General features: G+C 35.6%; 1 protein-coding gene across 1 annotated transcript; it reads right to left on the bottom strand.

Annotated features, from left to right (window-relative positions):
* Positions 1-6,125: 6,125 nt before the first annotated feature.
* Positions 6,126-27,040, bottom strand: abcf3 (ATP-binding cassette, sub-family F (GCN20), member 3). Its single transcript, XM_067363644.1, has 21 exons — positions 26,909-27,040; positions 20,870-21,011; positions 18,687-18,763; positions 17,766-17,821; positions 17,509-17,606; positions 17,162-17,284; positions 15,559-15,825; positions 14,944-15,024; positions 14,001-14,060; positions 13,796-13,852; positions 13,537-13,559; positions 13,395-13,450; positions 13,020-13,220; positions 12,054-12,130; positions 11,925-11,969; positions 11,703-11,835; positions 9,859-9,947; positions 9,684-9,775; positions 9,098-9,230; positions 6,811-6,898; positions 6,126-6,615 (listed from the first exon to the last, which is right to left on the bottom strand). Exons 1-21 carry the CDS (start codon positions 26,982-26,984, stop codon positions 6,457-6,459), a joined length of 2,133 nt encoding a protein of 710 aa, XP_067219745.1. The 5' UTR covers positions 26,985-27,040; the 3' UTR covers positions 6,126-6,456.
* Between the last annotated feature and the right edge of the window lie 151 nt (positions 27,041-27,191).

Genomic DNA, 27,191 nt, shown 5'->3' with positions numbered 1-27,191 from the left:
AAAATACACATATACACAGACTTGGACAAAATTGTTGGTCCTCTTGGTAAATATGAACAAAAAAGCCTGTGAAAATAAATTTGCATCGTTAATCCTTTAGATCTTTTATTTAAAAAAATTGTTTAAGTATAAAAATTTAAAATGGGGGGTAAATCTCAATTTTTTTCCCCCTCTAATACACATTGGACACAATTAATGGTACCCTTAGAAATTCTTAGTAAAATATCTCTGAAGTATATTCCCATCCATATTTACATTTTTAGCACACCAGGGTGATAGGAACAGAAAATTATCCAGCCATGACTTCCTGTTTCACAGGAGTATATATGTGACTCTGGACCACAAAACCAGTCATAAGCATCAATTTTTTTTTAAATGAAGATTTACATTTTTTTTTATATAGAATAAATAAGCTTTCCATTGATGTATGATTTGTTAGGATAGGACAATATTTGGTTGAGATACAACTATTTGAAAATCTGGAATCTGAGGGTGCAAAAAAATCACCTTTAAAGTTGTCCAAATGAAGTCCTTAGCAATGCATATCCACTCACAAAAAAAATGTATATATTTACAGTAGGAAATTTACAAAATATCTTCATGGAACATGCTTTAATTAATGTCCTAATGATTTCTGGCATAAAGAAAAATCTGTAATTTTGACCCATACAATGTATTGTTGGCTATTACTACAAATATAACCCTGCAACTTATGACTGATTTTGTGGTCCAGGGTCACAAATATGAGGAAACACAAGGGCCAAATTCAATCATCCATCACAATGGGTGAAACCAAAGAATATAGTGCTGATGTGCAGCAAAAGATTGTTGAGTTTCACAAACTAAAAAGTGTCTGTAGGAAAATAGCTAAAGCATTGAAAATTCCCATTTTCACCATCAGGGCAATAATTAAGTAGTTTCAATAAACTAAAGATGTTGTGAATCTGCCTGAAAGACAACATGTGTCTATATCGTCCTAATGCACGGCGAGGAGGAAAGTTTGAGTAGCCAAAGACTCAGCATCACAGCTGGAGAATTGCAGAGATTAGTTGAGTCTTGGGGTCAGATAGCCTTTTTTATTTTTTATTTTATTTTGTTATTTTAAGTCCTGGACATCTTGTTCAGATACATGGTATCATGGATTTGATCAAATACGTCCAAGTGTAGTATTCATTTATATAAGACATATCATAGCAGGTGACAGATATGTGAGATAATGTGTCACATTCCAAGAATTTGTTGAAAACATTTGTAACATTTAAATATCAGACGTATTAATATGGATTATTTTCATACAAATAGATATATAATAGAATAGTGTTTATTGAACAACTGCGTTCAGCACTCGGTTAGGGAGGTCTGATCGCGCTCAACATTTAAATAGACTAGGATCTCATTAAAAGAGCAAATGATTCACATCCATTTCAAATGTCCCTGGGTGAGACATAATTATTCTGATGATATATGGTGTGAAAATACTCTAGCCAACTTAGATTTAAACTGACTTAATGTGAATATTGAAAAGTTTTGCTGAAGAGTGTTTTGAAAGGACATAAAATCTGCTTGTGTTTAACAGTTATGGTACTCTGTTGCATTTACACCAAATTCTCATTTTAATGCAAGTTTTAAATATTTGTGTTTTGACATCAGCAGGTTAGCTGAACTTCTTAAATAAAAAGGAATTCATAACATGAATATGCAAAAAAAAAAAATAAATAAAATAAAAAAGTTCCTTTGTCATTTATACATCCATTAAACAGTTGCACCCTGAAAAGTGCAAACATTTTGTCATGTAAACAGTTCATTCCATGTAACACTTTTTATTTTGCTAAATAAAGGCTTTCTGAAACTTCTTTTTTTGTGACAAAAAATAAATTATATAGTGCTGCCATGAGTTTTTGTGCCATCTAGTGGTGTAGAGGAGAATAAAATTAAATGTGCCTTTAGCCCTATTGTACCCTATAAATCAATATACATGGAAGGTCTTTTCCCCCTCATGCTTCCTTCTGAGTCCTTCTCACCCTTCCGGTTTCATGGGATCTCCCCAGTCCTCTGTCTTCACTGGCTCAACCACGCCTACTGGCCCGCCAGATCTATCGTGGTCTTTGGCATCATGGCCTCAGTAGGACTTCCGACCCTCTGGCCCTGCCTTGGCCCTTCGATCAGTCAGCCCTAATGTGGTCCCCCCCATCCAGTTCCACAGGGTCTCTGTCTCTAGACCTGTTTATTTGAATGAAAAGACACAACTTCTCATTGGTCTGCTCTTCACCCATCACCCAGTTTCTGCTCTTCACCCATCTTGAGACTAATTCCTAAGGTTTAGGTCCAGAACTCCATGAAAATTCCTTAGGACCATTTGAATGCAGCTGCAGCTGAAACTAAGAAAGGCCACAAGAACCCATCCAAATCCATTCATAAGTGTTTAGAAACCTTAAAATTAATGTAAACTACAACACATCCATTTCATACTAATTCAGAGAAATTATGGAAACAGATCTACTCTCTCCTCCTTTGCAACCGTGACATGTATATATTTTGTACATCTAGCTTCTGAACAACATAAAACATGTAACATGCAGATAAAAGAATCACAATATTGTGTTTAAGAAATTATAAAATTGAAAAAAATAAATAAAAATAAAATAAAAAAGGAAGCCTGATGAACCTTATCAATAGCCTTGAAGTAAAATGTCATTGGCTCTTGTGTGCCTTGTGACATGTTCAAGTTTGATCTTTTTCCCTTTATTAATTTTTAGTCATCCAATGTTTTTTATAACAACTATGCATTCAGTTAGTTTTTCAGTTGGGTTGAGCCAGTGAAGACAGAGGACTGGGGATATCCCATGAAACCGGAAGGGTGAGAAGGACTCAGAAGGAAGCATGAGGGGAAAAAGACCTTCCATGTACATTGATTTATAGGGTACAATAGGGCTAAAGTCACATTTAACAGCAGTAATGTCTCGCGCATATACTTCAATGAGTGCTAGACATTACTTCCGCTGTCAGAGCGCGATCAGACCTCCCTAACTGAGTGCTGAACGCAGTTGGACATAGTGGTGTATTAGAGGTAAAAAAATTATATAAATACTGGTTTCCTGCACAAACCGATAATTTCGTGTCTTAGGACATCAATGTGTCGTCACGAGCCACAGGGTTTAATTTGGATTTGTCTATGCAAGTTTTTCCGACTCTTATTGTTCGAGTTCTCATTCACTCCCATTATTTGACTGACAGACGGCAGCGGTTAGAGTTAAAAATCATTATTTGTGTTCTTCTGAAGAAACAAAGTCACCTACATCTTGGATGTGCTGGGGGTAAGCAGCAATTTTCATTTTTGGGTGAACTATCCCTTTAAAGGAACTCTGGAACAGCGTGAATGAGTAGAGTGACCGATTTAGTCTCTAAGCTCTGTTCTGTAATCACTCAGCTCCAGCAATCATGGAGGGAAAGAAAATGCAGACAAAAAAAAAAAAAAAAAAAAGCCAGATTGTCTGCTTTTTCTTAGAAAGAAATTGTATCTGTGAGGATTTCTGAGGATTGATAGTCCTGAGACGGCTCTCATCAGAGTTACAAATGGCTTTCTCTTATCATCTCATCATGGTTGTATATTAGTGTTACTGGACCTTAGTGCTGTATTTGAAACTATCGGCCACAACATTCTTTTGAACAGACTCAAATTACATTGGCATTAGTGGAATTCCATTGGCATGGTTCAAAGAGTACTTTTCTGACCATTATCAGTTTGTAGCAGTAAATGAAGAAGTGTCATATTGATCACAAGTTCAATATGGAGAACCACAAGGCTCAGTACTAGGACCATTGCTTTTCACCCTGTACATGCTACCCTTTCTAGATATCATTAGGAGACGTGGTTTTAAGGTAATATACGCAGGGCAACTTTTTGAGCAATGTTGCGGAGCGATGTTGCTTGAAATTTAGAACTTCATTTAGATTGAAATTTCTTGCCCATTCTCAATGAAAAAAGTGCCCAGGCAACATTGCACAAAAAGTTGCCAGATGTATCGTCACCTTTAGTTTCCACTGTTACTCTGATGATACTCAGCTCGATTTCTTTGCACCCTGATGAAACATATCAATTCACAAATCTAACTGAATGCATAGTTGTTATAAAAAACATTGAATGACTAAAAATTAATAAAGGGAAGTAGATCAAACTTGAACATGTCATAATCAGTCACAAGGCACACAAGAGCCAATGACATTTTACTTGTGAAGGTTCATCAGGCTTCCTTTTTTATTATTATTATTATTTTTTCCAATTAATTTTATAATTTCTTAAAATATCTTAAAAGATCCGTTTCCATATTTCTCTGAATTAGTATGAAATGGATGTGTTGTAGTTTACATAAATTTTAAGGTTTCCAAACACTTATGAATGGATTTGGATGGGTTCTTGTGGCCTTTCTTAGTTTCAGCTGCAGCTGCATTCAAATGGTCCTAAGGAATTTTCATGGAGGTCTGGACCTAAAGGCACATTTAACGGCAGTAATGTCTCACACACATACTTCAATGAGTGCTAGATATTACTGGGGATATCTCATGAAACTGGAAGGGTGAGAAGGACTCAGAAAGAAGCATGAGGGGGAAAAGACCTTCCATGTACATTGATTTATAAGGTACAATAGGGCTAAAGTCACATTTAACGGCAGTAATGTCTTGGTTCGATGAGTGCTAGACATTACTTCCGCTGTCAGAGCGCGATCAGACCTCCCTAACCGAGTGCTGAACGCAGTTGGACATAGTGGTGTATTAGAGGTAAGAAAATATATAAATACCGTTCAGTTTCCTGCACAAACCAATCGTTTCGTGTCTTAGGACATCAATGTGTCATCACGAGCCGCAGGGTTTATTTTGAATTTGTCTGTGCAAGTTTTTTCGACTCTTATTGTTTGAGTTCCCATTCACTCCCATTATTTAACTGACAGACGGCAGCAGTTGGAGCTAAAAATCATAATTTGTGTTATACTGAAGAAACAAAGTCACCTACATCTTGGATGCGCTGGGGGTAAGCAGATAAACATCAATTTTTCATTTTTGGGTGAATTATCCCTTCAAACTTGTTGCCCCCATTCATTGCCATTACAAAGCTTGGACGCATCAGGATATTTATTAATATAACTCCAATTGTGTTAATCAGAAAGAAGAAGGTCATATACACATAGGGTGGCTTGAGGGTGAGTAAATCTTGTGGTAATTTTCATTTTAAAGTGAACTAATCCTTTAAGATATCTGCAGTCTCAAAGATGAACATGCAGATAAATAAGAGTTATTATCTCCCAAAAGAAAGAAGTGATTCTGAACTGCCTGAAACAAGTTGTCAGTACCGGTAATTCCATTCTGACTTTTTGTTTGAACCCATGTAGGTTTGTAACAAATTTGCATAATGCCTGCCTATGGTCTTCATTGGCTGACAGCGAACAACATCCATTTTGACCTGGCTTCAAATGTTTTAGTTGAGACAGGAAGAGTTTGATTGTCAAGAAGCCAATCCACTTTGCATACACTTTCAAAGGATGAAGATTTGTACAAAAACTTGATACGGTAAAACTACTGCCACCGCTACTGTTCGTATCACTGTGTATCAAGTGCTGAGGAAGATCCAGAGCTGAAATTTAGATATGGTAATGGCCATTTCAATTCCAACACGCATAGTAAGCTGTCGACCAGTCACAACAGACAACAGGTATATGTGACCAATTTGACCAATCAGAGCAGAGTAGGCTCTTGGAAAGAAGAGAATGAATCCATTATTGAATTGTTTCACTGTGAGAAAAGAGGTGATGCTGTAATGTATATTATGAGAAGATTAAAGTGTTTTTTGACCTTGGATGCATGTAAACCTATTGTAGTAGACCTCAAACAAAATTAGGAACATTTAAAATAGCATAATAAGCACTTTAAAAGTTAGAAACTATTTCAGGAAGTGTGACAGGCTTATATGTATAAATAAACAGAATTTACCCATTTTCCCAGTCAGTGAGAAGATAAAAATGCGTTATTGTAAGCAAGTGAACTACATCTGATGGATATGGTTGATGGATCAAATGAAGAAATGCAATCAAATGAAAAATGTTAATAATAGTGAACAGACACAAAATTAAAAATGTTGGACAGTTATAATTTTATTACTGTGTTTTGAGTGATTTTTAAAAGCAGTATGGAGTATAACATCTGTTAGTGAATATGTCCGCTTCGCCTTTTTTTCATCTTTAATATGTCGTTCTACATAAAAGTTCAGGAAGTGTCCAGCCTTGAACCCAGAGGATGTGTCTGAGCTGCATGATTTAGGGCATTTGAATGGGTTTTGAGTAAGAACATCCAAGTGGCAAGTAAGAACATCCCACCTGCTGGCCGCAAGACTATGGACGCTCTCATCAAATGGCAGTTTTGGTGTTTGTAATGCAGAGCAGGAAAACAGATGTCTCAAGGAGATCATCACAAGTATCCTTCCCGACGAAACTGTTCCTGTAAGATATCCTTGTACTCATCAAAGCCTCCGTCCACGCGGTGCACTCGCCCGGCCTCACAAACCCAGAGCTCTTTACAAACTATCCGGATTAGACGCTCGTCGTGGGACACCAGAACCACACCACCCTGACAGAGAAACACAAGTGTCAAGTTTCTGCAGACAGCACTTAATTAGCTCATGCTACTCTCTGCTGTTCTGTTGTACATCAAGTGATTACAATTACATAATGAAGAAGCTTTGACAAATGCTGTAAACACCTCAGAACACATCAGATTTGCTTGTTCAAAGTGGAGGACAACATTAGCAGATTCTGCACTTACTTTGAAATTGTTGAGGGCTTTTGCCAAGGCCTCAATCGTCTCCATGTCCAGATGATTTGTCGGTTCATCCAGAATGTAGAAGTTGGGGCTATAAATGAAAGACAGATGTGTTTAAATCTGTGAAAATGAGGGTCAGAATATGTAAATGCTGGCCATACAGTGTATATTCAGAGGGCTTAAGGGAAGGTCAGTCAGTGAAAGTGAGGGTCGGGTGACGAAAATGCAGGTGTAAATGAGGGTTAGAGGCAGGATTATAGCAGTTAACTAAAACCATTAAAAAAACATTTTCATTACTTGAAATAAAATAAATGGTAAAGGCACAGCAAGTAAGTTTCACTGCTAGAGGTTGATGCAGTGATGGAGCATGGAATCATGGGAGTGGTCGTTTTCACCTCCACAGCCATTTTCCCTTAATGGGGTTATAACTGTTGTCCACCACAAATGGTGCAAAACAAAAAACTTTGGCTTGCAAGAAGCTACCAGAAATCTTTGGCTTTGATGCTACAACTACTATGTCTACACTTTTCCAGGAAGCACAAAAATCTTAAATATTGTACCTTTAACTGAAATAAAACAAAATAAAACAAACTTATTTTATTTCAGAAAGTTGCCAAGGTAACATTTCTCATTTTCATTTAGTTTAATTTGATGTAAAAGAAAATTAGTAAAACTGAAAAATTAATAACTACAAACCATGTTTAAAATGCAACTATTTTAAAATAAAAACAACAAAATTATTAAAAAACTTTAAATACAATTAAAGTGAAAACTAAATAAAAACAAATTCAAAATATTAATAACTATAGTAGTATCTTAACTTAAAGGGTTAGTTCACCTAAAAATGAAAATAATATAATTTATTACTCACCTTCATGGCATTCCACACCTGTAAGACCTTCCTTAATCTTCGGAACACAAATTAAGATATATTTTTTTAAATCCGATGATTCAGTTAGGCCTGCATAGCCAGCAATGACATTTCCTCTCTCAAGATCCATTAATGTACTAAAAACATATTTAAATCAGTTCATGTGAGTACAGTGGTTCAATATTAATATTATAAAGCAACGAGAATATTTTTGGTGCGCCAAAAAAACAACAAAATAACGACTTATTTAGTGATGGCCGATTTCAAAACACTGCTTCAGGAAGCTTCAGAACATTATGAATCAGCGTATCAAATCATGATTCGGATCGTGTGTCAAACTGCCAAACTGCTGAAACCACATGACTTTGGTGCTCCGAACCGCTGATTCGACACGCTGATTCATAGCGCTCCGAAGCTTCCTGAAGCAGTGTTTTGAAATCGGCCATCACTATAAGTCATTATTTTGTTTTTTTTTGGCGCACCAAAAATATTCTCGTCGCTTTATAATATTAATATTGAACCACTGTACCCACATGAACTGATTTAAATTTGTTTTTACTAACTTTATGGATCTTGAGAGAGGAAATGTCATTGCTCCCTATGCAGGCCTCACGGAGCCATTGGATTTCAACAAAAATATCTTAATTTGCGTTCCGAAGATTAACGAAGATCTTACGGGTGTGGAACGGCATGAGGGTGAGTAATAAATGACAGAATTTTCATTTTTGGGTGAACTAACCCTTTAAATAACACTGGTTAGGTGTACATGAAGGTCAAATGGTGTAAAATTAAAATCAAAAGGACATAAATTAGAATCATGAAGATCAGATTGTGTTAGATGCAGGGTTATTGAAGTAAACTAAAACATCACATACATATTTTATATATTATAGGACCCACTTTATATTAAGTGGCCTTAACTACTGTGTACTTACATTTAAATTAATAATTTGATACAGTGCACTTATTGTGTACATACATGTTTTTACATTGTACTTATATTTTAAAAACACCTGCATGTAATTACATCTGTAATTAATTTCTGTAATTACATTTATAATTACACTGTTGACCCATCCCTTACACCTTACCCCTACCCTTAAACCTACCCATACCACCAAAGCTTTCCCTAACCTTACCCGTATCCCACCTCAATAGCAGCAAAAGTGTTTTGCAATTCTATATGAACCCAATAAGTACATTGTATTATACAATTTTTTTTAGGCAAGATAAACATTAACTAAAACAAAATAAACTTATTTTATTTCAGCTAGATCCAAGGCAACATTTTGCATTTTTATTTAGTTTAACTTTATGTACTAAAATAATGTTTAAGTACTTGCACACAAAAATGAAGAAAAAAAAAATGGTTAGATGCAGGAGGTGCAAAAACATTAAGTCATGCGAGAGCAGTATTACCAGGGCATGGTCATCTGAGCGAAAGCCACACGGCTCTTCTGTCCTCCTGACAGACTTGCCACCGGTCGTGTGGCCAGTTCCCCCGTGATGCCATAGCGACCCAGCTGATGACGGTACTCTTCCTCTGTTTGACCTGATCACAACAACACAGAGCAGACTGTTAAAAGTTCAGCTAAATGTACGTAATATTAGACTGTACATTAAAACACAATATAAAACAGCATTCAAGTATTTAACTTCCATAATGTGGAACATTTCTTTGATATTATTTTCTCCTCCCAAATTGAGGAAATCTGTTTAATAAAAGTCAAAGATAATAAAAAATAGAAAAAGATTTTGCTCCAGTATTGATTTTATGCTGAATTTAAATGCGTCAGTCACACAGAAGATGACATGAGTAACAAAGGCCTAGAATCACTGGTCAACATCATAAAGAGACATTCTCAGTGTGTAGCTGTGACTGAAACGTCATCTAGTATCTTCATTAATGAACAGGACTTGAAACATCAGAAGTGTCTCTGTAGGGGTCAGGGATGTAATCCTGATGATTTTTGATGATAATGTAAGTGCCAATTTGAGGCAGTACCAGGAAATCTCTTCAGCAGCAGTTCTATTGAGCAGACGTTGAGGTCTAGTTGATCCACGTGATGTTGACTGAAATAACCAATCTTCAAGTTTCTGTTTGGAAAGACACAAAAATGTGAGACAGCCAGACAAGACAGACAAGGTTATAATCTCTTCAGTGTTGCAGTGAAGCTAACCTGTGGGCGTATCTGACACCGTTGATAGGAGTCAACTCTCCCATTAGCAGCTTCAGTACAGTGGATTTACCAGCTCCATTCTCACCCACCTACAAAGTCAATGAATGAATGAATGAATAAATGAATATGCACGCTCTGTAGTAAAAAACCCTCCACTTTTCCACTGCTTTATACGGCCATTTCTAGAGACTTTTTCAGCTCAACATGGCGGCGACAGATATCTATAACTAACCAAAAAAAAAATTAAAAATGCAAATATCGCATATTTCAAAGAAATAAAAAGAAAACCCATTAAAATGGCGGCAAAAGACAAATATTGCATAATTCAAACTATTATATTTCTCAACTAACAGTAATAGTAAACTAATAGTTTCGAATAATTGTAATGAGTATGTTCCCTCTGTTAACTGATAGGAGTTACTAAAACTAACCAAAAAAAAAAAAAAAATCCTTTAAAAAGGTGCCATCGAATGTTTTTTTTACAAGATGTAATATAAATCTAAGGAGTCTCCTGAATGTGTCTGAAGTTTCAACTCAAAATACTCCATAGATTTTTTTTAATACATTTTTTTAACTGCCTATTTTGGGGCATAATTAGAAATGCACCGATTCAGGCTGCGGCCCCTTTAATTCCTCCGCTCCCCGCCCCCGGAGCTCGCGCTAGCCTTAAACAGCTTAAACAAAGTTCACACAGCTAATATAACCCTCAAAATGGATCTTAACAAGATCTTGTTCATCATGCATTCTGCATGCATACATCAGATCATGTGAGTATAGTATTTATTTGGATGTTTACATTTGATTCTGAATGAGTTTGATGGTGCTCCGTGGCTAAAGCTAACATTACACACTGTTGGAGAGATTTATAAAGAATGAAGTTGTTTATGAATTATATGGACTGCAAGTGTTTAAAAATGAAAATAGCGATGGCTCTCGACTCTGTGAATACAGTAATAAACGATGGTAACTTTAACCACATTTAACAGTACATTAGTAACATGCTAAAGAAACATTTAGAAAGACAATTTACAAATGTCACTAAAAATATCATGATATCATGGATCATGTCAGTTATTATTGCTCCATCTGCCATTTTTTGCTGCTGTCCTTGCTTGCTTACCTAGTCTGATGATTCAGCTGTGCACACATTCAGACGTTAATACTGGCTGCCCTTGTGTAATGCCTTGAACATGGGCTGGCATATGCAAATATTGGGGGCGTACATATTAATGTCCCAACTGTTACATAACAGTCGGTGTTATGTTGAGATTCGCCTGTTCCTCAGAGGTCTTTTAAACAAATGAGATTTATATAAGGAGGAGGAAACAATGGTGTTTGAGACTCACTGCATGTCATTTCATGTACTAAACTCTTATTCAACTATGCCAAGGTAAATTACATTTTCCATTCGATGGCACCTTTAAATGAGGCATGGTGGCAACAGACAAATATTGCATAATTCAAACTATTACATATATTTCAACTACATATTATAACGGGTTTAATCCATGAATAAGATATCAAATGGATATTTTGTATTCAAACCTGTTTTTGTATTCAAAATGGTAATGTCTGTGTTTCAGCAATGGTTTTGTGTTGACAATCAACTTGCCAAGAGAAAGAGACATTAACCAGGGACATTTTCTTGGGCAAAAAACCCCAGATAAATGTATATTTATAATTATCTAGGTTTTAATGCTGTTTCTGAATCAATGTCTATCATAATATACTTTAAAAAAATTCTAAGCAATGCTAATAATCGCTTCAGAAAAGACCAGTAAGCTCTGGAAATATTTAAAGCAGAACATTCACAGAGTGTCAGATCTTCAATTGCAAGCACATACGATGCAAATACGGGATTCTAGATCAGCCGAGACGCTGAGGCCACTGAAGAGCCGCTGGTCAGCCGAGTAGCCGAACTCCACCTCATCCAGCTGCAAGATTGGGGGAGACAGCTTCTCAAAGTTATCTGGAAAACTGTTGGGAGATCAGAACAAAACACTCGTTCACTTCTGACAGGGGGCAATCTGCTTCACAAACACACAGGAAGACGGAGTGAAACTGACCGTAAGATGACTTCAGACTCCTTCACTAGGGGCTTGAGTTCAGGCCTGTGACACACAGACAGATGGTGAGGAGGCAGCGAGTGAGTTTGATTAGTGAATAAACGTGAGCTGCTCATTTGTCACACTTACAGTTTCTCCAGCAGCTTGAGTTTGCTCTGCACTTGAGCGGCTCTGTTGGCGTTATATCTGAAGCGGTCAATGAACACCTGACGCAAGCACAACATTAACAGAAGTTTCATCTGGCAGCTTTGTCAATGGATAATAAACACGTCAATAATACATTGTCAATTTTTTGTGAATTGAGAAAATATTGTGTAATATTTTGTGAATATTTATGACATATGCAGACATGAAAAATGCGTTCAGAAAATATTTCGATTTTTTTCTTTTACATTTTGTTGTTGTAGCCATAATTCATATAGAAAGTTTGTATTCTTTAAGATATTTTAATGTTTTTGAAATAAGTTTCTTCTGCTCACCAAGGCTGCATTTATTTAATCAAAAATACAGGAAAAACAGAAATATTGTGCAGTATTTTTACAATTTAACTGATTTCTATGATAATCTAATGTAAAATGCAATTTATCACAGGAATGCTGATTTGGAATGCTGATTTGGTGCTCAAAAAACTTTTATTTGTTATTATTATCAATGTTGAAAACAGTTTTTGCTGCTTAATATTTTTGAGGAAACCGTGATACTCTTTTTCAGGATACTTTGATGAAAAACAGCATTTATTAGAAACATAAATCTTTAATTCTTTCTTTCTTTCTTTCTTTCTTTCTTTCTTTCTTTCTTTCTTTCTTTCTTTCTTTGAGACTTTTGAATGATCGTGTTTCATGGTTTGCACAAAAATATTATGCAGAAAAAAAAAAAACATTTTCAACTTTGATAAAACACTAAAACAAAGAACCAAATCAGCATATTAGAATGGTTTCTCATAGAATGATTTCTGAATGAACTAAGACTTTTAAAGACCTGGGTGACACATTTGAGATTTCACACATATGTAAGACCTCTGTCCACCTACTGTCTAGATAAGGAACATGTTCTGCAGCAGTTATGCAGAGAAGCTGGGTTGACCTGCTTTGATACCTGTATATGTTCTCTGTACTGTAACTGAGCTTCATATTCTCTTTGCTGGTTCTTCAGTCGGTCTTCTTTGGTCTTGATGAAGTTCTCATAATCGCCGCGGTAACTCTCCAGCCGCTGGGAGTGCAGGTGTATGATGTCTGTTACCACGGCATTCAAGAAGTTACGATCGTGAGACACCACAAGGATGGTGGACTGCCATGTCTAGAGTAAAAGAAAGGTACAATTACTTCCAAAACTTTTGTTGGAACAACTATTTTATCAGAGTTTGACAATTAAAACATGTTAGTCCATTACTTTTCATTTAGAACTGTTAAAAGACAACTAATAAAACAAATAAAGCAAACTATTGAACTGTGTGTCTTAAAAGAAACTTACTTGTAAATAGTTTTCCAGCCACAGAATGGCTCTTACGTCCAACATGTTTGTGGGCTCTGTATAGATGTGATGAATAAAAGATATGCATCAATATTTAACAAAGAATATAATATAAGGACCATACTCAGTACATCTTACTCACCATCAAGTAACAAAAGATCAGGCCTGAAAACAGCATCAGAAAAAAAAAAAAAAAAATCATTATCATCACAAAGTACTTTTTAAATAATCTGATTAGACAACCAAGCAACCTTTTAAAATACACAAACATATTAATTTCATAAAATTATGATATAGTAGTATAATAATTTTTTTTGCAATATAGACTGAACCAACATTTCTAAAACTACATTATTTCAGAGTTATAATACGTATTTGTTAATTACGAATAATAAACTCACCGTGCAAACAGGGCTCTTGCTAAAGCTAACCTCATCCTCCAGCCTCCAGAGAACTCCCTACAGGAAACACACACATCAAGAACCACTGCAGAACACATTCACTTATAAAGGCTTTTATTTACAGAAACAATGAGGAAGACAGATCATTTATAAGAGAGAAACAATAGTTTAGCAAGTAACCATCATTGCATGGCAACATACTCACTTGGTTGCTTGCTGTTGCATCTTGGATGAAAAGCCTAAACCAGCAAGGATAACTGATGCTCTGAAAGAGTGGGGAGGGGAAAAAAAACAATCACATGACCTTTTCAACAGACTGTTTGACTATGTTTACATGTCTTTAAAAGGTACAATTTGTGATTTTTTTTCCGCTAGAGGTCGCTAGAAGCCTATTCAAAACAAAGGCGTAGACATGTAGTCTCCATCTCAACGGAAGGTGCAAAAGAATAGGGATTGGAGTCTGGAAGAACTCATGTTCGTGGATGCGATTATTAACGTTACTGTAGTATGAAGCAGAGCAGGACCGAGTGTTGCGGGAGCTGAACGAGGAGCTGGAGCGATTGATCAACACACGCCTCACGAGCAGCGGGACTTTTATTATGACACAGTCGCCGGTGCCGCTTCCGCTTTTCCGGTCATGAGTTTACGGGAGCTGTCCTTGTCGACAGAACCAGCGGCAGATGGTAAACAGTAATTATGTTCCATAAAAAAGTAACACAATCCACCATAAAACATGCAAGAAGTAAATAAGGAACTGCTTTAAGCAAGCTAGTGGTTTGCTGGACGCTAGACACTACTTCCGCATTTGTCCACGGCACTGTTGTCATGTAGTTTCTACGTCAGTAAAGGCGGTAACAAAGGTAACTGACGTCATTGACAGGCGACTGCACTGCCCCGTGTCACTGTTTAGAATGGGAATTTTCTCATGATTTACAAGTAGTTGAAAACATTAGAGATATTGTTTGTAATCAGCTGGACAAAATATATAACACTAGCCTAGTGGTTTTTGGATATTTTACTGCAAAAATTTTACATATTGTACCTTTAACAATATGGATGCCTGATCAAAAAATACAAAACTTGTGTGTAAATTGATCTCACGTCTGTTCCAATTTATGTGATAAACATGCAAATCATTTTCTACTCACCTGGCAGGTGCTTTATCAGCTTCAATTTCTTCCAGTTTAGCATAAATTTCAGAAAGACGGACACTTTCTAGCCCATCTGCACTGAAAGATTGAAGGAAAGACAAAGAAACAGGAGTTTTAGCTAAAATTATGAATATTGTGACAGGAATATTATTGGGAAAAGTCCATGCTGTTTTGTAAGCACCATTAAAATATGCATTTGAAAATGGTCAGGTGATATACTTTACAAATCTTTTATGCTGTGTTTGAATACCAAAGAGTGCACCTGTTAACTGAGCAATATGTTGATATGTAAATACAAAAAAAAAAAAAAAAAAAATAATAATAATAATATATATATATATATATATATATATATATATATATATATATATATATATATATATATATATATATATATATATATATATATATATATATATATATATATATATATATATATATATATTTGTTTGTTATATATAAAAAAAAAAACAAAAAAAAAACTGCTTCCAAACTGAGGTTACAGAATAAACGAGGACAAAAACAGCACAGTGTCCACCACACCGCACTATATGATACAAACATACAACATATTTAAATTGGTCAGTGTATAATGGGCTGTAGTTGACGTACGTTCCATTGGCGATATGTGCGTTGAGTGAACGCTCTTCCTTCAGCAGCTCCTCTCGAACGGTGTCACTCTCTAGAACACTCTGCAGAGCAACAGTGTCGTCTCCGGCCACTTCCTGCTCCACGTGCAGAATGGAAATGTGCAAAGGGACGCGTAGGCTCCGACTCGCCAACATCTTCAACAGAGTGGTCTTACCGAGCCCGTTACGCCCAATAAGACCGTAGCGCCTGCCGCTGGCCAGAGACAGTTCAGCGCCCTGCAGCAGACATCTGCGCTCGGGAACAAAATAACTTATGGTTTATTATATTATATTATATTATATTATATTATATTATATTATATTATATTATATTATATTATATTATATTATATTATATTATATTATATTATATTATATTATATTATATTATATTATATTATATACACACACACACACACACACAACCGCTCAAAAGTTCAGGATCGGTAAGATTTTTAATGTTTTTAAAAGAAGTTTCGTCTGCTCACCGAGAGTGCATTTACTTAATTAAAGATACAGTAAAAACAGTAATATTGTGAAATATCATTACAATTTAAAATAACTGTTTTCTATTTTAATATATTTTACAAAGTAATTTATTCTTGTGTTGGCAAAGCTGAATTTTCAGCATCGTTAATCCAGTCTTCAGTGTTCAGAAATCATTCTAATATGATGATTAGTTCCTCAAGAAATATTGGTTATTATTATCAATGTTGTATATTTTTTTTTTTTCAGGATTCCTTGATGAATAGAAAGTTCAAAAGAACACCATTTATCTAAAATACAAAGCTTTTGTAACATTTTACACTACCGTTCAAAAGTTTGGGGTCAGTAAGAATTTTTATTTTTATTTTTTTGAAAAGAAATTAAAGAAATTAACACCTTTATTCAGCAAGGATGCATTAAATCAATCAAAAGTGACAGTAAATACATTTATAATGTTACAAAAGATTAGATTTCAAATAAACACTGTTTTTTACTTTCTATTCATCAAAGAATCCTGAAAAAAAAAAATATTGTACACAAATATTTTGTACAATTGTAAACAATAAATGTTTCTTGAGCAGCAAATTGACATATTAGAATGATTTCTGAAGGATCATGTGACACTGAAGACTGGAGTAACAATGCTGAAAATTCAGCTTTGCCAACACAAGAATAAATTACGTTTTAAAATATTTTCAAATAGAAAAGTCATTGTAAATTGTAATAACATTTCACAATATACTGTTTTTACTGTATCTTTAATTAAGTAAATGCACCCTTGGTGAGCAGAGGAAACTTCTTTTAAAAACATTAAAAATTTTAACAATCCCAAACTTTTGAGCGGTAGTGTATATAATGTAAATAATCAATATGGTCCCAATATATATTGTGCAGCAGTAGTTAGTCTGATCAATTCTTCACTAAATTAACTAAATCACTTAAGTTATCCTTACTGTCTCAAAATAAAGAATGCTTTGTGTACTTATGGTTAAAATGACAATTCACAAAGATTTCAAACTTTTTAGAAGAATGATATTTTATAATTGAATATTTTTGGTCATTTAGATACCAGTGTTTCTGTTAATCAAGTGATTTCTCACCGTTCACCAAAAGACACATCAAAATTCTCAATGCGGATGTCATAACTCCGATTCTTCCCAGATGAGTCGACACGATTTTCTTTCTTATTGCTCGCCTGACTGGCCGAGGCCTCCTCCAAAACCCTGCAAAAACACATTCATAAACAGAGCAACAGTCATTCACTGACCTCAATGAAAGGGTTTTATCATTAGTGGACTGCAGCACTTTTTTGCATGAACTTAATTTGAACATTATAATATGCAACATGAAAATCTCATGTCTATTTTAAAATTGGGAGAAAAACAGCTCCTAATTCCAACAGTCATGAACAGAAACTGGTTTATTCCAGCGGTGAAGCAGAACTCACAGTACAGATGATGTTTTCTGTGAGTCTTTCTCATTTCTGCGCTCATGTTTGGCTTTCAGTTTGGCCTCAGCTTTCTCTAGTTTCTTGGCATCCACAGTCTAACATAAACAGAAGAGATTCATAAAGTTTTTTTACTAGTAAAATAAAGCCTCACATGGTTGATGGTGTTGGACATAGAACTATTCAAAACATCATAACATCATAAAATCTTTTTACTCAAGTTTGAAAGCTTGTATAGGCAGATGAGATAATCTTACTGTACTCGGATTCCTCTTCATCATCCAGATACCATGAACATCATTAGCAGATGATGCTAAAAGAGCAGAAACATTTGAGACACTCTTTTGACATTAAACTGGACCTATTTGTAATGTTGCTGTTTGAGCATGCAAAGTTACAAAGCACAAAGTCACTCCAAAGGCAGTTAATCTCTATATCCGGGAACAAAATCTCAATATTCCTCATTTAAATAACTCCCGCCCAAGGCATGAGCAAAAATAAAGGGCTGGGGCCTGGTTGAGTTGGTAGTGTGTTAAAACTCGGGGTTATGATGAGGGTCGGGGCAATTTTTCCCAAATACGCTCAAAGTGCTTGACCAATCCCAACACACGAGACCAGCCGACCAATCAAAGCACATTGTACTTTTCAGAAGGAGGGGCTTCATAGAAACAAGAACTTAACAGAGTGTTACTGACACACTGGGAAGAGAGGAGCTACAAGTGTTAAATATGGGGGAAAATGAATATGTTTTCATGCTTGAATCTTCAAAAAACACATTTAGTAGAGCTCCAAAACAAAATCAAGACATTGTAAAAGGGCATAATATGGCCTCTTTAAGAGTTCACTGTACTAAAAAACTTTACATCAAAATAGGTGTTTCCTATGCAAAGAAGATCACCAGCCATTTACATTAAAGTCTTAAAAATGCAGCAGCCTTTCAATCTCATGGTTAAAGAAATGGTTGTGTATTACAATTATGACTGTTTTTTAGAACAAAAAAAATAAACAATATTTTAAATGGAGGAAATAATACAATAATATTAAAAAAGTATTACCCTTAATGCCAAAACTGGAATCAATCACCTGTATGCTTTATGTCATCTAGTTGTTGTCTATCACCTCTGAGAGTGTAAAAAAATGAAGTACAAAAAGTTGAAAAATTGAAAAAAATCTCTCACCTGTGTCAGCAGACACCTGCGATAACTGCACTGGAGCCTCTAGCAGCATCTGCTGCTGACCAGAGTCACACTTTGTCCTGACAAGAACAAACAAAATTATGGATTTTCTGTGGTTTTATCATCTGTCAACAGAGGTTTAGTAAAAGCAGCTTTTATATTTAAGGGTGGCCACTGTCACAGCAAAGCCATAAGAACAGAAAAAAACAGGCACATGTATGTCATCCATCAAGTGATTTAATACTGACTAAATGAATTTGTCATGCATCCATTTCATTTTTAAATGGAAAATTTTTACTTTGCTGAAGTCTTACAGATTGATGGCTCATTTTTTTTTTTTTTTTTTTAAACATGACAGCAGCAGATGTTAGAGAGTTTCCCTTTCAGAACTCTGAAATTTCAAAGTAATAATAACTTTATACAACATTTAGTTCTTTATTAGTTCTTGTTCCGGAGCAAATCAATTTGGATAAGGAAAAAGTTAAGTTTCATAACTATTTTTTATTTAATTGAACCCTGTACTATCTACTAATCTACATTTAGCTCCTATCTGGTGTTTTTTTTTTTTTTTTAATAGAAAACTAATGAACAGTGAACACTAGATAACTTTCCTGAGGTAAATGCAACATTAAGTGACAATGTTCACAAGCTGTGTTAATGACGTCTTTCCATGGTTGAAACACTTCTTGAGCAATTGCATGAGGCATTTTGGTAAGTTGTACTCTATCTTTCAGCATAACTTTTGATGTTCATGCATGTTTTTTCGTGCTATTAATTAAAGAGGAAGAGATGGCTCACGCTACGGCTTTAACTTAGGCGCTACAGCGATCTGTCATGTCACATTAAAAGGGCACCTATTATGCAAAATTCACTTATAAATGGTGTTTGGACATAAATGTGTGTCGGCAGTGTGTGTACACAACCACACTATAATGATAAAAATCCACCCACTCCTCTTTTTCCATAAATCATAAGCATTGTCTCAGAACAAGCCGTTTACAGATTCTGGACAAAGTGACATGACTTTGCACAGGCCCCGCCCACGACTGCTGATGGACTCTGCCGAATTAGCATAGACCTCGCCCTGAGCGAGTTGTACATTGTCCAACTTTTTCTCCTGGCCGAAACAGGTGTAGCAACAACAATTATCTCTCGTAAGCAACTCAGGTGTGTTGTTGTGGGATGTGAGAGTGAACATAACAGTCTTCATGTGCTCCTGACATAAGAGCCTCTATTACTCAAGGATGGATCAGTACCAATTGTTTGTGATCCAGCTTACAGTCTTCAGAGCGATACTGGATACGGCACTAATGAAAGGGAGAGCGTGCACTTTATTACATTTCATCCGAGTTGTTTTACGGATAAAATAAACTTTAACAGTTTATTAAGAACCCCTGAAATGGCATAAGGTCTGCATATATTTGTTTACTGTTCGTGGTAATGAGTGTTTTTTGTAATTCGCTGTGTATGTTGATGATAATGCAAGCGAGAGAGAGAGTTTATGGATAATATTTTAACGTGCACTTCTTATACTGTGTTTTACTCAGATTTTTCTGGAGTGAAAAAGGATGCTTCATCTTTTGTGTGATGTACAATAAACATAAAACTCATCAATAAAGTTTTCAATCATTCAGATGGGTTCTGCTACAACAGACTTGTACTAATAGCGGATAAAAGTAAGATGACAACAGAATTTATAACCTTAATTAAACTAAAATATACCTGTTCTATCTCCAAGTAGCATATATTCTCTGGCTGTGGATCATTGGCTGTTTTTAAACAAATGGCTGATGGCCGGTAGTGAAAATAATTGCTTTTATTGGCTGATACATCATTGATTTTTATCACCAAATAACAATCTTTTTTTCTCTCTTCTCACACACTCTGGTGCAAGAGCATGTTTGTATATATATACAGCTTGCCATTCATTTCTACATTTGTCAAAGCCCCAATTTTGCAGGAGTATTTGTGGAAACATTCAAGTTGCATCATTCCTTTAGTGAATTGGACAAATACAGAAAGCACATGCAAATAACACCATCAGAAGACAATTCATTATTAATGAGTTCCCCCTCTAATTTCTATGGAAATTATTTAATAGATAGTACAAAATGTTTTTATTTTAGAAAGAATATGAACATCAACAGATATTTCAATTGATGCTGGATCGGATCATTGGCACTTACAGCTGGAGTGTGTTGAACATCTGGAAGCAGATTTGTCGAATGTCGTCTTCATTCTTGTCACCGACCTCTTGCAGAACGCCGCCGATGGCCTCAAACACTTCCTCCGCATCCTCGAAATCTGAGCCGCCGCTGTCCAACACGCCTGTGCCATAAAATACACATCACACAGTCAGAATATGCATCTGATCAACATCTCCAATCGACCTGTGTCTGCCATACATTAAATGGTAAAACACAAACTTAATTATCATTTTAAGACGTCTTATATTTTGGGGAAGAAAACATAAATCGTGCTTTTATTAAACTTTAAAAGACTGATTTCAGTCATCATCATCAAAAAAAAAAAAAAAAAAAAAAAAAAAAAAGAGCGCTGCACGTTTCAATGTCTCAAGGCACTTTAGATTCTCAATTAACAGCGCACATTTATGCCAAGCGATTGCTTGTGAACTCGAGTTGATGAATTATGACAACGTCTACTATGGCCTTTATATAATATGTTTTAGACGGTTGTATGAATACATATTTTATCTCTATAATCTGAAGAATCAGCCCGCTATAGTATAGACATACATTTCAAAATAAGAGTCCGATGTATTTCAGGCTTGCTTATAATTAAAAGTCAAACACTAAGTTAGCCTATGTAATTAAAATGAATTTCAATAATAGAAATACTGTTAAAAATCACATATTAATTGTTGTTTGTCACATGTAGTAGACCATTTTTGTGTTGTGGGTAATAGGAGGATATAGTATTTCAAACCTGTGGGAAGCACTGAGATCCCTAATATATCTGCTGATAGTCATCTGCTTGCAATCACTTCCATGTGTATCTGTGTAAGCGCTCAGTGAAGAGCATCAAAAAGTATCTATTACAACATCTGTACTTTGGAGAACCCTAGTTTAAACCGCTGACAATATTACTGAGGCATCATTCAGAATCGCTTAGAAATATTGCAGAAAGCAAAGAGGCCTGCTACACAGAGGGAGAATTTCTCAAAAATACATTTATGGACTGTGCAAAATCGCAGAATTGTTTTCGGATTTTAAGAACAAGGACGACATCACCAAGCAAATTTCAAAGCTTCTCTTTTCAAAGGTGTTAAAAGATATAGAAGGTTTAGAGTACTTCAGTTTAGCGCTGGATGAATCTACTGACAGCACAGATGTCAAGGACATAGCAGTGAGGGTATGTCTTCTTAAAGGGGAAACATTTGTCAAGGAAATGTTGACCTTGCTCCCATTAAAGGGCCAAACCAGTGGAGAGGACATTCACTCTGCACTGAGAGGCAAAAAACAAACTTGAAAAAACTACTTTCTGTCTCTACTGATGGCGCCCCATAAATGATTGGAATATATATGTGTGTGTGTGTGTATAATATATTATATTATATATACATATATATATATTATATATAATTTTTGTGTAATAAGTTACTTGTGTCTCAGAACACGCAGACGAAATGCAATCAAAGCGTTATCTTGCTTTCAAAAGCAGATGCCTGCTGTTTGGGAATGCACTGCAGTCAGGCATAAGACTGGTTCTGGAAGGTAATTATACCAAAGTACTTTGAGGCATTTCAGAACAACCAAAACAGTGCAAAAATATCAGTCCCTGGGTTAGTCCAGTTATGCCATCCCATCATACAAAGTCACATGATTTTTTTAAAAAAAATGTATGCGCATCGAGAAATTTATTCTGTAAATGTAAATTTATCCAACTCAAACAAGTGCTTTAGTTTTTGGCCCGGAACACACCAAGCCGACGCCGACAAACTAGTGGCGATGAAAGAAGACTGCGGGGTTGGGGTCCAAAGTTGCCCTGACACACCAAACCGACGCTCGACACCAGATGGCCAAGTAGCACGTCCGTTCTGTGCCTGCATAAGAAGAAATGCCTTTCCATACGAGCAGGTGGCAGTAGCTGAACAGCTAATCAGAATAATCAGATGGAACGACGAGCTCCGACACTGATTCAACATGTCAAATCGGCCGAAAAAAAGCAGATGAGGACCAACTTAAGCCGACGGTGTGGAACACACTGAGAAAACTTAGTCGGCCGACCATCGGCTTGGTGTGTTCCGGGCTTTTAATGTGCATTTTTAGAATTGATGTGCATCTGGGCGTTTCCATAAAGCAGTTTTTTTATGCAATATCCCAAAATGCACATAAAAAAGGTGGATGGAAACATAGCTACTGTGACACGAACAGTCAATTTTATTCTTGCAAATGCTCTAAAACATAGACAGTACCATTCCTTGGTTGAGTTTTAAAGTGCATATCCTGACATGGTAATGCATATAGAGGACAGATGGCTTAGTCGCAGAAATGTCCTTGATCGCTTCATGGGATTACTTCCAGTTGTGCGCAGTGTTGGGCAGTAACTAGTTATTAGTAACTAATTACAGTAATAATATTACTTTTTCCAGTAACTAGTAATGTGTCTAATTACTAATAAGATTTCAGTAATAAATATTACAGTTACCAGCTATAAAACAACTCATTACTAGGGCTGGGCGATATATCGAATGCTTTTGTCATGCGCATTTCGTCAGTAAAGCCGGTTCCCTGATTACCGCTAAATCGCCATCACCTGCTTTCAAATAGAGCAGCATTTAATAGACAGAGCCGTAGTTAATCGACGGCGATTCATATCGATATGGAACGCTCAAATCTAGAAATTCTAGATTTGCAGATGTTAAACCCCTCAAACCAGTACTGGCGTTCACAGAGAATCCATTTTCTTGTGACATACAGGCTATGCATCACAACAACATCCTTAAAGAAAGATGTAAGGAAGAGAGCATTGACACATTTTGGACCAAGTGTGTTCTGATAGACACATGCCTTGCATTAATCCAGTGTACTGAAAAAATCCTTACTTGCTTTGGATCTATATATGTGTGTGAAAGTGCTTTCTCTGTAATGGGAATAATAAAGTGACAGACTAACAGACATCTGACAGACTGTCTTAGGCCTGGTATTAAGATGTGTTTTGGGAAGTGTGCTAGCCAGACGGGATTTAAACTTTGTTGGCTGAAGCCCCAACTTTGCTTTGAAGACAAAAAAACATGTTCTCTCACAATACCGGATTTCTAACACGCACTCAGAGCATTCGATGTGGTCTTGCAGTTATCAGAGAACAAATGAAAACTGATGCTCTCCTTGTGTTTTTCAGCTGTCTCTGTGCACGTTCATACAGTTGAGCTCAAAAGTTTACATACCCCTTGCAGAATATGGAAAAGAGTTCTGTACATGGAAATTACATGCAGTGAGTCTCAAACACCATTGTTTCCTCCTTCTTATGTAAGTCTGATTTGTGCAAAAGACCTCTGAAGAACAGGCGAATCTCAACATAACACAGACTGTGACGCAACAGTCGGGATCAATAATATGTTAATGCATCGTGTTTTCTTCTGGAGCATCAGTGAATGTTTGAACTCTAATAGTTGTGTTTGAGTCCCTCAATTGTCCTCAGTGTGAAAAGATGGATCTCAAAATCATACAGAAAGGGTTCAATTATGCAGAACATGCTGGAAAACCAAAGAATCTGCAGGACCTGGAGGATTTTTCTGAAGAACAGAGCTCAGTTTAACTGCTCAGAACAAACAAGAGACTCATGAACAACCATCGCAAAACAAAAAAAACAGTCATGGATCATCCAGGTAACCACACACAGTATTAATAATCAAGGGTATTTAAACTTTTGAACTGGGGCATTTTTAGAAAATCGGCTATTCATTTTTTTATCTAGTGGACTTTATGTAAATATCTGTTATGTGAAATACTTCATTCAGGACAGTACTAAATAAAAAATAACATGCAATTTTCATGATCCTTCTTATTTTGTTCAAATGATTAACTTTTTTGCATATTCTGCAAGGGGTATGTAAACGTTTGAGCTCAACTGTATGTAAAATTCACAGGCTTATTTTGTCCATTAGACCGAAAGATCTGAAAAACCCATACATTTACTTGCATAGACCCTCCCCTCGAAGAAATAAGGACAGAAGTGGTTTAAAGTGGATTAAAATACAAGGTGTATATGGGTATTTGTCTCCCTCATCCACTTGTGAAGGTCTAGGAAGACTTATATGGGTAATCAGTAAAACTGAAAATATTGTCTTAAATAAAGTCTTACGATGCAAGTTGTAATTTGTGGCCCGTTTTATGTGGTTTAAATGTGGCCCCTAGACCTCTGAACTTGAGTATAAGGTTTCACTTGTGAACATTAGTTAACATGAACAAACAATAAACAATACTTCTACAGCATTTACAAATCTTGGTTACTTTTAATCTTAACATTCACCAACACATTTTTAAGATTCAAAGTTTTATCTGTTAACATTAGTTTATGCACTGTGAACTAAAATGAATAACACTAACATTAACAATGAGTGAAATATTCTTACATCATTTATTAGTTGTTGGTTAATGCATTAAAGGATTAGTTCTCTTCTGAATGAAAATTTCCTGATTATTTACTCACCCCCATGTCATCCAAAATGTTAAGGTCTTTCTTTCACTTGCAAGGCGATCATATGTGTTTAAAAAGCATATATTTGTTTTGATTTGTTTTTTGAAAATGGCCGATCGTTTCGCTAGATAAGACCCTTATTCCTCATCTAATATTGTTTTAAAGCCCTTTGAAGCTGCACTGAAACTGTAATTTTGACCTTCAACCATTTGGAGTCCATTGAAGTCCACAATAAGGAGAATAATCCTGGAATGTTTTCCTCAAAAATACTTAATTTCTTTTCGACTGAAGAAAGAAAGACATGAACATCTTGGATGACATGGTGGTCAGTAAATTATCAGGAAAATTTTATTTGAAAGTGGACTAATCCTTTAACTAACAAACGAGACCTTTACAAACAAATCTATATAAAAAGATGGGATTAAGTAATATAATTCTTATTAATATGAATTAAGTAGGGATGCACGATACATATAACAGGCGATATACTAAAGCCGATAAAAAATTTCCTTCAGCTGAGACACTTCAGACACAAATTGTTTGTAATGATTGTTTTGAATTGCTTGAAATATGATTGGAGTAATTTTGAAAAGGAAAATGAAGTCTATCATATAGGCTACATTATTATTTATAATTTAAATTAATATTAATAATTTAAATCTACAGTTGTCGCTGCATCTATATCAGTTTGGAGAAAATATATATTAACAAATGAAGGCATAATAAAGACAATGAAAATGTGCTCATTCATTCATTCATTCATTGTAAAGCCATTCATAAATTCTGATGAATGACGCCTGGGACACTAACATGATTCTTGAACAATGATAATATTTTTGTTAAAGATTATATAATTTGAGTGATTCTCTATTATAGACTTGATAAACTGCGTCATGTATGTGACATGACGCAGTTTATCAAGTCTATAAATCGATCTGCAGTCTGTGAATATTTCACTGTAGTTTGCTTAGTAGTCAGCATTTATAACTGATTTCAGGTCATGACAGCAAGAAATTAATGTCCGATGGTATTTCCTTACTTTTGTCGATGTTTCATCATTTCAGCTTTCTGAATGACATAGGCTAAATAACCAATCATATATATCTCAAAACAACTCATGTGTCACGTAATCTACTATAGAACTGTTAAGTTGCCGTATTGTTCAAGAAAATAATCTGTCAGGCACAAACTATTATATTATATTATATTATATTTATTATATTACATTATATAAATAAGGAGACAGTAAATCATCTGTCTGGAAACATGACACCGGTGTCACTGAAAAACTTCAATGCAGCTACTTTATTTCACAAATATGAAATTATACTGCATTTAGGCTTTGCTCGAATTGATAACTTATGTGTCAATGAAATTATTTAAACGGTAATGTCAGTAACTCATCAGATTTATCTGATGCTGTCTGTTAGCATGACCAACACATCATCAGCATGCAGCACTATTTTATGTAATGAATGAACTTATGTCATTAACACTGGACTTGACACTAACAGCTCATATAAGGTATTACATATGTATAATAATGTCATATATTTGTACAATACCAGTGATATAATCGAAGAGTTCAGAGTCGATCTGTGGAAACTCGTTCTTCAGTATCTCCACATACGCCGCCATCATACACACACCGGGCCGGACACGAGGCGCATGCGCACAGGCGCATCAATAACACGTGGACGAACGCTGCTAGAATAACTCCTGAAGTGCGTGTTCCTCCAGGGAGCGCTCTGCGGCTCAAAAAGAGTTGTTACATTCAAATCTCACGACATTTTACATGTGCGCTAGATCGTCTAAATGTACTAAATTCAAAATTGAAAACTGACATAC

The sequence above is a fragment of the Chanodichthys erythropterus genome, chromosome 16 (genome assembly GCF_024489055.1).
Source record: "Chanodichthys erythropterus isolate Z2021 chromosome 16, ASM2448905v1, whole genome shotgun sequence".
Taxonomy (NCBI): Eukaryota; Metazoa; Chordata; class Actinopteri; order Cypriniformes; family Xenocyprididae; genus Chanodichthys; species Chanodichthys erythropterus.
Note: the sequence above shows the minus strand (reverse complement) of the source record. Positions and strands in the feature narration are given on the sequence as shown.

Coding starts and splice junctions, on each gene's coding strand:
- abcf3 (XM_067363644.1), bottom strand. CDS start 26,984: ATGATGGCGGCGTATGTGGAGATACTGAAGAACGAGTTTCCACAGATC. Junction 21,012..26,908: donor ACTCTTCGATTATATCACTG/GTATTGTACAAA, acceptor TTTATGGCACAG/GCGTGTTGGACAGCGGCGGC. Junction 17,822..18,686: donor GCAGGTGTCTGCTGACACAG/GTGAGAGATTTT, acceptor CTGCTCTTTTAG/CATCATCTGCTAATGATGTT.